Source organism: Mytilus trossulus, chromosome 8 (assembly GCF_036588685.1).
Source record: "Mytilus trossulus isolate FHL-02 chromosome 8, PNRI_Mtr1.1.1.hap1, whole genome shotgun sequence".
NCBI lineage: Eukaryota > Metazoa > Mollusca > Bivalvia > Mytilida > Mytilidae > Mytilus > Mytilus trossulus.
This window is the reverse complement of record NC_086380.1, coordinates 24,097,710-24,111,687: the sequence shown is the minus strand read 5'-3', so window position 1 is coordinate 24,111,687 and position 13,978 is coordinate 24,097,710. Positions and strand designations below refer to the sequence as shown.

The 13,978-nt window shown below is 31.5% G+C and overlaps 1 protein-coding gene across 1 annotated transcript in view; it reads left to right on the top strand.

Annotated features, from left to right (window-relative positions):
* The window catches only part of LOC134727486 (uncharacterized), a 67,637-nt gene that overhangs the window by 20,545 nt on the left and 33,114 nt on the right, over window positions 1–13,978 (top strand). Inside the window, exons 2-6 of the mRNA XM_063591867.1 lie at window positions 412–571; window positions 1,798–1,904; window positions 4,387–4,477; window positions 9,008–9,120; window positions 10,178–10,424. Of these exons, the coding sequence (XP_063447937.1) occupies window positions 559–571; window positions 1,798–1,904; window positions 4,387–4,477; window positions 9,008–9,120; window positions 10,178–10,424 (571 nt within the window). The 5' untranslated portion in view covers window positions 412–558. The remainder of the gene's footprint in view (window positions 1–411; window positions 572–1,797; window positions 1,905–4,386; window positions 4,478–9,007; window positions 9,121–10,177; window positions 10,425–13,978) is intronic.

The window sequence follows — 13,978 nt, the reverse complement described above, 5'->3', positions numbered from 1 at the left end:
TTATCGTCGAGACATAAAATAGTACATCTACCATTATAAATATATTTAAAAAGGGGATAGGTTTAGTTCTGAGGAAAACCCAATATACATAACTTGAAAAGTTGATATACGGTATTTCTATAAATATGTATTGTGTTATCTTTTAGACTTTAACTGATAAAGTACATTTCAGAAAATATAAAAAGAAAATATTTGAGTCTTTAACAAAAGGTTAAGTTGATAGTACACGTTAATTTCGTTCAATTAATGAATAATTAATTCAACATGAAAATATAGACAGTCAGCCACCATATCTACGTTATCACTGTATGCTTAACTCTGTACATTATATTATATTTAAGTATAAGTTTAACTGTTGGAATGTCTCCGTTTCTGGTTTTGAATTTCTAATAATTTGATAAGCTTTTTCAGATTAAAGTAACTATCTGGCGAACCAATCAACAAGAGAGAAAGAAAACATTCAAACCAAGCTTATTTATTATATTTGCTGATCACCCTGAACTGGACAAAGAAAATCAACAAAAAGAAGATAAGACAGATAAACTGGTTGACGAAGTCATGGAATTTGCAAGTTTGCATCCCAAATATGTGATATGAAATTAATTTGCATTGACTAAGTTTTTTTTCTTCAATTTCGCTTGAACTATATTTTAGTATAGATATCTCTCATATAAGTTTTTTTCATACTATTATAAGAACAATATGAACAAAGTTATAAATTATAATCATGATGACAAAATCAGCATCTTTCTCTTTAATTTTTAAATTCATAACAACAAATGACAGTTGTCCATTGATTTATATATCCGGTTTGACATGGAATGAAGGATACACCATACAGAGTGTAGTCTTCCTCATAGTTTGAACTACATGTAGACAATATTGTTTTCGTTCAGTTGAGAATAAAACTTTATGGCAAACGAGATGCATTTTGCTTCCCGATTGTATTGCTATCTTTTGATCGTTTTTTATTTTCATGACTTTTTCGACTGATGTATTTCATTGTTACTTTTGTAATCGCTCCCTTCTTTTTTTTTAAATTTGACATTGGTGTCGGAATATCTTTTTACACTTTCTGTTATCAATCGATTGCAAATGAACGAGCACAATAAAATAACAGCATTGATTTTTTTGTTTCATATTTTTATATTATTATTTTCTATACTCGCCGTCACATAAAAATGGCACCGTGATTTTTGTCGATTTTTGTTTTTAAATATCAGCCGCATTCAATCGACATGATGTTTTTCCATTAGCAGAAGAAAAATTCTGTCCAAATATCCACTACTGTCCCACCTTTTATTGTGTTTCCACTGTACAATCCTGACCTTCACATTTTTCAAGATTATTTTCATTGTAAAACCGCCTTTTTTGTTTCTATCAGGATCCCTTATTTACATAACATTCGTTACTCTCCGGTAATATTATTGTCATTGGAGTGATACATTTTCCCGCGCGTTTTAATTATAAAAATTAAGCTGATGAAAAGCCGAGAGACCCGAGAAAATAGACACCACGTGGAACGTCATAGCAACCCTTCCGGTAATAAAAATGTCGGGTTCAAACATCAAAAATAATCTTTGATTATGTGCAGATCATGATTATACAGTGCAAACACAAAAAAGGTAGGACAGTAGTTGATTTTTGGATTGATATTTGATTCCGCTAATTGAAAAAATGTTATTTTGAATGAATGCGGTTGTAAGTTTATATATTTTCAACCGAAATCATGGTACCAATTTTACGTATCGGCGACTATACACTGTTCTCTACTTTTCTTCTTCTTTTTTGTTTTAGAGAAAACTAGACTACCATGTCAAATTGCTGGAAGAAAAATCATGTTTTACGGAGGATCATCCAGTTCTGTTTTTATTCACTACAATACAGACAAAGGTGTAATTGAGGTATAAAGATCACTTATTTTTAATGCAATGCGTATAAACTGTAAAAACAGGCGCTCGTTTCGTTTAAACAAGATTCATTAATGAGATAATATCATTTGTACGAAAGTTTGAGACATAAAACATCTATTTCGAAAATATATTCGAAATACGATTAACGCGATATATATATATAATATTGTATTTAGACTATTCAGACGTTTTATATTATATTTATATATATATATATTTTGGGGCAGAAAGAATACTTATTTTACATACTTAAACACTGTATTAGCAGGACACTTACATATTTTACAACTACGTCCAAACTATATGTTTCTGTTGGCAAAACACGGGAAGCCTATATCTAAACTACAACTTATAGTTTTAACCAAATGTAGTAGATGTATTACAAATACGCAGTATCTATGCAAATACAAACAAATCAATAATGAATACTTTGAAATAGAACAGAAGTAAATTATTAACAAAGTTTTTTGTCAGATGAAGTCAATGATTTAAGAAATAACAAGCACATCTATCTTTTTTTTTTCACCGGCCTTGAATTGTCCAACAACGATCGTTGACATCAAAATGTTCGGCAAAGGTAGTCCAACTTGCTTTAAAAGCGTGCAAACTAATGGTCGATTGACAAGAGCTTTTGAATCTGGAAACTTCGCATTCCTTAGTCACGGTATTGCTTTATATATATAATTATTAATGAAATTGCGTGTATTGCACTGAACATAAATTCAAACAAAACATCGTACCTGAATCAATTGTTTAAATGTTTTTTTAGTATGACAAACTTCACTATTTGGACAAACGAAAGATAATTTATACTCCTTCATACATTGATTAACAATGACAAGTTAGATAAACGTCCCGGTGAACTTGAAATAAATGATACTACTGATACCAGAAGGACCTTTTCATACCTTGATCTTTTCCTCAATATTGACACAGACGGACGACTTCACACGAAAATCTATGATAAATGGGACGATTTCAACTTCCCACTTATCAATTTTCCATTTCTCAGCAGTAATATACCATCTGCCCCTTCGTATTGTGTTTACATATCTCTAATTATAATTCATTGATTTAATGAATTATCTGTACATGATTGCAACAAAATTTACTTCATTACTTCACTGCATAATATGTTGGTACAACCACTTACAGATAACACCGTGTTAATAACATAACATATGTGAATAAACTTAAAGTTGGTTGAATATTTGTGTTCATTGTTCGATTCCTCACTTTGAAATCTCATCATTGATGATACCCTTGAACCCGATCCATAAAAAAATTTGAAGTGCCAACATTTTGAAACTCGTCAAGGTAAATTATAATGTTTAATCTAAGATCTCTCTCAATTAAACAATGATTCTTATCACTTTCGCTAGTATATGCCAGTTATTCTTATTCAAAATGGAAAGACGCTTTAACAAAATGAGTATAGTTACTTTCTCTTGATCAGTAAACTAATTGAAACATAATCTTACAAATAATCAATCTGATGATATGTTGACGGAAATCGTATCTTTTTGTTGTGATTATTCACGTGAAAAACTGAAATACTCTAAACTCAGAAATCATTGCGAGGTTTTTATTACTGCGAATTGAGCAATTGGTTGATTTTTCAATAATATAAACTCGCATTCTGATTTCTGTTACATATATCTGTATGAAGATTTTGATGAAATCGCAATAACTAATTTCGCAGTTTAATTGTTCATTCTTCAAAGATAGTAAAATAAAAGCACGCAATGGTTTTCAATTAACAGTATGTGGATTGAGGAACAGACAGTTATAACTTAATATTTTATCAATTTGTAGTATGTATCAATGGAATTATGTTTGCATTACTAAAAACAACACTTTTGACTATCTAACAAAATTTGTAAAGAACATTTATTGATGAGACATTTACAGCCTTCTTTACGTCCAATTAATAGTCTTAACATTTCAAGTTTGATTGACATTCAAATCTGTATGAAATGCATACATTGTTTGATTGTATAATAATATTTCGTGGTTTTATTTTCTTTTTATGTGTGTACACAAAAAAAGATTTATATAAGAGTACTACTGTTTCAACAATTAAAGAAAATGTACATGTTTGAAATCAACATGAATTTATGTTCGAACTCAATTGTCAACATTTTTCATTCCGATGAATACTCATATAATATCATAAAATCATTATCCAAATCAAAATTAATATCTTGACTTATAACTGATACATATTTTGTAGGGAAAGCAAACCATGGGCGAAATAAAAGACGAATTCATTTATTTTATTTTTATGTCCCAAACAACAATGATGACAACATCGTAGTTATGTGTTTGAATACATTAAAGTACTCAAATACATACTGAAATAGAAAACACAATAAATAAAGAGAAACATTCTAAAACTAATCATTTTTAAAACACAAAAATATTGTATTACGTGAGTAGGTTTTTATGAAGTTTGATTGTTTCTTGGTTTTAGGAACTTGTTAAAAAAGGATTCCGACAATTTGAAAGAGGCGATATAGAAGAAGAGGAAGACGAAATTCATTATTTTAAACGAATGGCAGAGTGTAAGTATTTTCATAAATGAATACAAATCGAGGATTTAATTTTATTTTCTCTACCATTGACCTTTGTATCTAAAACAGAAAACAACACGTTAGTTTAATGCGTCCGAAGCGCTTTTCTTGATTTATCTTCAGTATGAACCCCCGAAGCCTAATATTTGAAAGCAAAGGGTGTATAATATCTAAACTGGTGACGAGCTATATGAAAAAGCCAAATCCTTCTAAAGTCAACTTTGCCTGTGAGGGTAGAAGCACTTTAAGTTCAAAATGTATAAACGGTCAAATTTATTAATTTGATAAAAATATACATATATAAATACGTCTTGTTTAAAATCAACACTCGTTCAAACGAGGGCACTGGATCGTTACTTGTAACGGTACATGTTCACAACAAAGTAAATAATATAAATGCTTAAAAAATGGTATACAACAATACTAATTTTAAAAAAGGAAATATGGTATGTGATTATACATAAATATTTCAGATATCATTCATCAGTATGAATATGATATTAAATGAATCATATCATTCTATTCTTATCTAACTACAGTGAAACATGGCTACAATGACTCCTGCATAAATCTAGTTTGTACAGGTATTAACAACAGTAATGTTAAGTAGATATAAGAAGATGATGTGTGAGTGCCAATGAGACAACTCTTCATTTAAATCTTAATTTGTAGAGTAAACCATTATAGGTCAAAGAACAGTCTTCAACACGGTGCCTTGGCTGACACCAAAAGACACTAATAATTTGTTATTATAGTGGTATTTGCTTAATACGTTACCAGCAAAAAATTGGATATCAACAATCTTTCGTTTTTTGATTTTTTTGATTATCAGCTTGTTTGTCTAATGTTTAATTTATGTATTTATACATTTATTAATAACACCTCGGTTAGTCTGAACGTGTGTGTCTTATTTTACCCTAATATATTATTGTCAAGGAAGGATTCTAATTTTCAATAATTTAAGAGGGTTCTATCAGCGATTTGATAAGTTCGGTATGTTTGTTATTTTACTTTGATGAAATTGAAAAGCTTGATAAATATATATATATACATATGAATCGTCTAGATCTTAGTCAACGATCTTTCTTACTTGGGCGCTGAATTGGGTCAAAATCTTTGATTGTTTTTCCATAGGCGGTGAGGTAACGTTTTTTCCTGTAGCTCAGTCCATATCGTTAACTTGGATATGTATGATAGCTCGTTTCGAAGCTGTGACATTTTAACATATGTGGTTAAATTTTCGGGGTACCAAGTGAGATTACTTTTTCCGTAAATTAGCAAACCCCGAACATCCTTTTGTGATGCGGCTCCTTGTGGTAAAATATCCCCTTTTTAACGCAATAAGTTCTTTGAAAATTTAATACTTTGAACACATCCAATAGCTCCATAGTTTTTACATATTTATTCTATGTTCCTCTACTTTCCTAATCACCACAAATAATTACGTTCAGTCATTTGCTTAAAAAAGAAACATGTCAAATATCACTACACAGAGATTTTTTCTTTACACGTGACTTTTGAGTTCCTCATTTCAAGGCGCATTAGGGATGTTGTCACATATTGAAATCCATACTTCTGATTTTTCCAAATATTTTTCTGTGATCTTCATCGGTATAATATTCTGAATAAATCTTTGTATTTTTGTCCATTTCTGAAAAAAAATAAACTTGTTTTAGCACTATAAGGCAATAACACTTTCGTCGCTATATTCATTTATTTTGAATACAATGAGGAAGTATAAGTAATTCCTTCCAGATTACCTCCACTAGTCAAAACAAGGACAAAACTTCTGATTATAACCTGTAATTACAATACACAGACCCTGTAAAAGCATTCTATAAAATTTTCTTGTGCCTTAAAGTGCATTTTGACAGAGAAATTATGCAAAACTTTAGGTTTTATAAAAAAACAACACCAAAATAATTATTCTTACAAGTGGAAATCTTGTATTTAATACTGTTTAAACCACTCTTAACTACTGGGAAAGTCATCCATATCATATAATTAGAGTACAATATAGTGCAAATTTTCAAAACTTGTCCTTTCACATAATTCAATTTGAGAAAAAATGTTTTTACATATATTTCAGTGAAAATCGTTTATCAGTGAGAAATCCACATGAGGTCGTAACGGAAACATTGTGACATCACATGTATTATGGCGTCATTAAATAACGACAGATCAAAATTGCGATAAATATAGTTTGCAGTGTTACATGAGAAACAGTTGCTGCAAGATTTAACTCGAAATATTGAGTCGAAACGATCTGTAACTAAGCCTTTTCATTTAATACCAAGACCATAGCAACAGTTTTCATACTAGCATATTTTTAACATACCGACTGTAATTTCAATTGCATAAATACCAGAATTAAACAATTTAGAGCTTGCCTAATGAAACAAAATGCTTACCAGTTATTCAGGACTTTTTAAAACCTCTAGTTTGCCATCTCAGATTAAAAAAATAATGATATGTCTGGAACTGAAATATAAGACAATACAATACTCAGGCTGTGTTATCATTTGATTTAAATACATAAGTATTATTGAGAGAGAAAAATCTATTCTTGAAAGTTTAATCACAAAAAAAGACAAATGCTTCTCCCTTGTGGCTTAGCCACCTTCATTTAAACCTTTTGTATTAGAACCATGGGTAGTAGCTAACTAGCTTAATAATTGAATAGGTGCAGAAATATTGTTTTCAAGAAGGGTTGACCCTCCCCCTTTTTCACTGAGAAATGACAATATCTTTTGTTTTGCTCGTGTGCATTAAAAATAATAATTCATGGTTTTCTTTAAACATGTAAATGTTTTTTCTGTTTTTTTATGCATATGATATCTACCGATCAGGGGTCAAATCATTGGATAAAAGCACATGACATGATGTATCTCACTTTACTCGTATGAAGTGTGTTATCTCCCTTGATTATCAGGTATTCCTGTAGACCAGAGTGATAATTACATAACAAAGACTATATTGTGTCATGTTTACATTGTACTTACAATCTAATAATATTTAAAAGTTATTTCTTGCCTTTTCAATGTAGTAAACAAATTTCTTTTGGATCTCTCGGAAGTAAACAAATTTATGATTGTGCCTAAAAAGAAGTGTTAAGCCCCGTGCCAGTAATGCATCTTAAAAGCAAAAATTTCCTTGAGTTTTTGCTGATCTTTATCAATAATATTTATCTTAAACAATTTATGATATCTAGGTATAAATAAAAAAACTACTTACCATCATTTTCGGTGGTGTACAAGGTGAAATCATCCATAAATCAGTCTGACAACGTCTGGAATTAAGCTTCTAATTTGGGTCAAAATCTTTAATTGTTTTTCCATAGGCGGTAATGGTAACGTTTTTTCCTGTAGCTCAGTCCATATCGTTAACTTGGATATGTATGATAGCTCGTTTCGAAGCTGTGACATTTTAACATATGTGGTTAAATTTTCGGGGTACCAAGTGAGATTACTTTTTCCATAAATTAGCAAACCCCGAACATCCTTTTGTGATGCGGCTCCTTGTGGTAAAATATCCCCTTTTTAACACAATAAGTTCTTTGAAAATTTAATACTTTGAACACATCCAATAGCTCCATAGTTTTTACACATTTATTCTATGTTCCTCTTCTTTCCTAATCACCACAAATAATTACGTTCAGTCATTTGCTAAAAATAGAAACATGTCCAATATCACTACACAGAGATTTTTTCTTTACACGTGACTTTTGAGTTCCTCATTTCAAGGCGCATTAGGGATGTTGTCCCAATTGTAACGTTAACTATACATGTACACAATGATATACATGTATTATACAAAAGCCGAAAAGCAATACCTATATCTATAAATAAGTTATACAAACCCTCACATTTACTTGCCACTCCACTGGGTCTGTGTCCACCATATTTGGAAAATAAATTGCAAAAACCAGAATGGTGTATACCGTCTTTCCTTTCGATGTTTCGTACAGTATGTTGCCGACATGATCATGCATCCAATAAACGCATGGATGTAATCAAAGTGTATATACTTGCAAGCCAAACCTCCCCGTAAGTCGATATTTGAGATCACCTGGGCACGCCCAAGCTGATCTAAAGAAAACTGACCCATTAATATCACTTACCACAGCGATGGTTGGTCAAGGGTCCACAGCCTTGCTCGAGAAAGTTTTGGGATGAGACAGTTTCACCAGAGAGTATCTATGATTTTAAACAAAATGGAATGAGTCCCTACCATCACTTGTTTCATGTAATTCACACTTTAGTACAAGACGCCTACAGTCTTAAAGAATCAATTCCTTCTCCCATCTTTTCCGCAAGTTAATTTTTTTCTGTTTGGATTTAAATTAATAATTAATGTTAATTTTGTTACACCTAGTGATCCATTTATTAAACATTGTCATGGTTAAAGAACATCCGTTGTTCGACTTGCTAGTCAAATGAAATTGCGTTTTTTCCAATACAATCATGCTTTGAACTTTGTTTCGATTTCGAATAATATATATTGTATTTCAATCAACAATAGATGCGTATGGAGAAACAGTTTTGCCAGTCATCATTTCACTTAGAAAAGGAGGGTTGAGGAAATCTGTGATGCGCAGTGCTGCAGAATCAAGAATACCTATAATTCGATTGAAGGTAATATAAATTTTTGTAGTTATTCATTCCATAATTATATATTATATATGTAGTATTATAACCATAAGACACCTTCATTACCATTGATGATTATCACAAAACTATGAAACATGTTGGAGAAAAATATAGAAAATTTTGAAATCTGATTTTATTGATATAAACAATTGCACTACTTCGATATTGTATGTCGATTTGTTTCAGATTTTTTACTCGCATTGGATTAACAGTTTGAAAATATAAGTTCTTTGTGAACTGACATCAACAAACCAGAGCTTCCAATATTTCTAATGGAAGCAACCGGTGACATGATCATTAAAAGTATGCCTGCGTTTCACACATTTTCCTTTGGTAGTTTTTATGTTCTCTTACAATTCTAATTGGAAATGCATTTTATTCAAAATTAATTGTTTTACGTCCTTTTATTAAATCCAAATTCACGATATTAAAAGGCCCAAAACACTTTCTTTGTTCTAACAAAGTCTGCTCAGTCGATTTCAGTTAAAGTACCAAAGGACATTTCCACAGGAAATTCAGACCTGAAATCTACTTCAAAGACTACGAAAAGAAAACGCGTCTTTTTTGCGTTTACTTTTTATTTTATTTCTGCTTAAATTGCGAAGTATAATGCAGAGTGAACGCATTGTTTACATGGAGTGCATACGGGATATTTCAATTTTGATGATAAAAAGTGATGTCGTATGTTTTGTTTCAATTTTTATGAGTGGATAATTTCTGATTTTTTTACATTTTGGCAGGCTGTTAGTCATATTGAAGAAAGTATTACATGTTTGTCATACGCCATTTATCTTATAGATGTACCAAGTTGACTTAAAATGAATTCATTTAATAAGATCTAAACAACGCAAAATTAATATATGGAGAATAATTTTTTTGTTGTGTTTTTTTTTTATATATATATACTAAACAGTATGTTGTCGACAAACTACTAGCATGTTTTGTTTTATGGTGAAAAATGTTATCCTTAATGTCGACACAGCCGCTTAAGCAAGTTCATGCTGTTTTCTCAAACGTTCATTATTATTTAATATGGTTTCAGAAACACACATATGATGTTGCTGTTTTGACACCTGTGAAGTATGCTAACAGTAAATGTTCAGTACAAATGACAGAACATATCACAGATGTTAAGAACCCATGGAGTGTCAAGAAATCAAAGTCAAAATTTTTTGATTTGGGACGTTATGATAAAGAGGATGACCCTTACGAAATAGAGTTTATCTCAGAGGGTCCAGCTGACTACAAACATAACTTTGATGCTCTGATATGCTGTTTAATAATCGGAGGTAAACATGATGATGTGTTTTATATTCATTTCATATACAGTTATTAAAAATGAATTGTAAGATTGTTTGCTTATACACAAAATTTACTTGATTAGTTTTCTATGCGGTATAAAAGAGGGACGAAAGATACCAGAGGGACAGTCAAACTCATAAATCGAAAATAAACTGACAACGCCATGGCTAAAAATGAAAAAGACAAACAGACAAACAATAGGACACATGCCACAACATTGAAAACTAAAGAATAAACAACCCCACCAAAAAACTAGGGTTGATCTCATGTGCTCCGGAAGGGTACGCAGAGCCTGCTCCACATGTGCATCCGTCGTGTTGCTTATGATACAAATCCGGTAAATAGTCTAATTTGGTAGGTCACACTCATGAAAGGGAAAGCGGTTGTAGTTACGACGTAAGGAACATATCCGATATCATTTGTGAAACGGTTTTTCATAACGGTAAACAACTCGTGATAGTGTCCGTAAAGTTTACGAAGAGATGATTTCAACTTCACCATTTGGAACTCTTGATTTAATAGCTTCCTTGTGAGCAATAACCCTCTATCAAGAAAATCAAGACAGGAAATGCAAGCACGGGAATATCGTATCAATTGGGAGATATATTCACCGTATACAGGTGCTGCTGAAATGTTGCTACTTAGAAATGGAAGGTTCACAATTGGAAAGCTGAAATCATCTCTTTTGTGGTAAAGTTTTGTTTTCAATCGATGCTCATTGTCAATTTCTAGATGTAAGTCAAGATATATAACTTTGCCATCGACCGTGATTAACGACTATATATATAAAATATCACTAACTTTTTAGATTTTAGTCGAAATTTGTCATGCTAGCAATCAAACATCTAACTTTATCTACCAGTACTTGAATACATTTTAGTTAGTTTGTAACAGTATTCAAAAATTGATAAAAAAAAAAAAGAACACAAATGTATTTACATATTTTGAGGAACTCTTTTATCTAAGTCCTGCTGATCTTACTGACAGTATTGGATTCATCGAAGTGAATCGATTGAATTGTCTTGCAAATTAATATATATATGATCGTTCTATCCATGTGTTTTTGGTATGTCGTGCTACGACAGGCATTAGAAAAACCAATTATGACCAGAAAAGGTTTTGTTGATCTTATAAACCGCTCTTAAAAGACAGAACAGAACAGTATATTGGTTAGCTCTTACAATATAAAAGGAAGATGAGGTATGATTGCCAATGAGATGACATAGAAATTAACAACTATAAGTCATCATACGGCCTTCAATAATGAGCAAATCCCATACCGCATAGTCACCTATAAAAGTCCCGAAATGACAAATGTAGCACAATTCAGACGAGAAAACAAACGGCATATCTTATGTACAATAAATGAACCAAAACAAATATATACCACAGCAACAAACGACAACCACTGAATTACAGGCTCCTGACTTTAGACAGGCACAAACAAACATAATTTGGCGGGGTTACACATGTTAGTGGTATCCAAACCCTCCCCTAACCTGGGACAGTGGTGTGACAGTACAACATGAGAACGGACTAAAAAAAAGCATGAACTACTCAGATGGATACAATTGGAATTTCACATTACAAATGGACGTGGCCGGGCACTGATATACATGTATCTCAGCAACAAAAAGACATTAGGTAAAGATCTCATAGTACTCAGAGTTACGTACAGCTAGTTCAAAGCCATTAACAACCAATAGAAAAATCATACATTTTAGACAGAGCATAATAATATATTGTTCAGAACAGTGCAGTAATTTTTTGAATTTTTAAAGTTATTCACAAATAATTCCGTACGGTTCTGATAATTGGTATACAGCCTATTGTAGTATGCCAAGTTTATGACCAAAAAAATTTATTGCTCGGACTTTTCAAATGATGTTCAGATCAAGATTACGACCGTTTAAGACAAAAAGTCACTTATAAGTGATGCGGGTGACTTTGCAAAATATACATAATAAAGAATTATTCAATTAGATTTTTTTGACATATTAAGATAAGACGTGGCACGGTACTTGTCTATCCCAAATTCATGTATTTGGTTTTGATGTTATATTTGTTATTCTCGTGGTATTTTGTCTGATGCTTTGTCCGTTTCTGTGTGTGTTGCGTTTCGGTGTCGTGTCGTTGTTCTCTTATATTTAATGCGTTTCACTCGGTTTTAGTTTGTTACCCCGATTTTGTTTTTTGTCCATGGATTTATGAGTTTTGAACAGCGGTATACTACTGTTGCCTTTATTAATAACTATACAGTTAACAAAATTATTTTTAAAGAATTTTCAACAAGTAATTTAAGGAAAGGGAAGCTGTGTATGTCCCTCTTGGGCTCGGCGTTAATTTTAGTTTTACGTAAAGACTTGCGTATAAATCTCCATGCAGTCAGTACAGTAAACTTTTATATGGATGGTTCATTCAACTTGAATACTTCAATTATTTATTTATCATCACATATTTTTCAATAACGAGTGAAGTTTACCCTCATACGTTCATTAAGTGACCACAAAAGATGTAATTATGAGAAAATAATAGGTCAAGATTGATCAAACGTAACCCTTTCAATGAAAACTAACATGTCCGTTAGTGGTATTTATCATCCTTCAGTCATCGTTTGTATCATATTCAACTGTTTTAGGCTGATAAGATAAATATTTGATCTTTTATTTGTCCACACCATATACTATCATGATGCGGCTTGAATTGGTTTTTTTTCGAAGAAATTGTATTCGAACCGCTGTAGATGTTGTTTTACGTTTTACTAGATATTTCTTTAACTATTAATCTGATTATGACAAACCTTATCAGTATTGCTTGAATAACCAGTAATGCAAAGGAAGAACACCACATTCAGTGTATTCAACAATAAAGTCTTATCTAGGTGTAATGCCACTTAAATCATTATAGTACATTCGGTGTATACGAAAAAGGGTCGAAAATCATACTCCCTTGAAAATTACAGTTGTAGGAGATTTATCCTACATTTCATTGCAGTAAAAACATCTGCGTCATAGACCTATACCGTTTCTTGGGTGTTTCAAAGCACTATATAACTTTTTATTCTGTGTTGTTTCTATACAATATTTTGGAAAATTGAGGCTACAATGTTACTAGAGCTTGTACACAGGGGAAAATAGGGTGATCACTTCATTGGTTATCTTCCAGAGAGGTTAACTTTTTATATTCAAAGAAACATAATGTAATTTTTTTCTATAGTTGTAGTTTACTCATGCCAAGTATTTCTTCATTTGCAACATAGTTCAATTCTTCTGCACAATTTTTTTAAAAGTTCAAAATTTAGCAGACTCTTTGGGGAAATCAATAGTGGTATTACAACCTAAAATGTACGTAAGCTCTAAGCATTACTTTTGACACTGTTTTATTCAACTTCGATTACATTTTCATGATGTTAAACGATTGTATCTCTTTTTCCATGCATTCTGTTAGAATTGTATGCGACTAACATACAAGCGACAAGTTTTGCTATAAAACAAGGTTTAATCTAGTATTTTCTGCAAAACAAAAATGCATGTACCAAGTC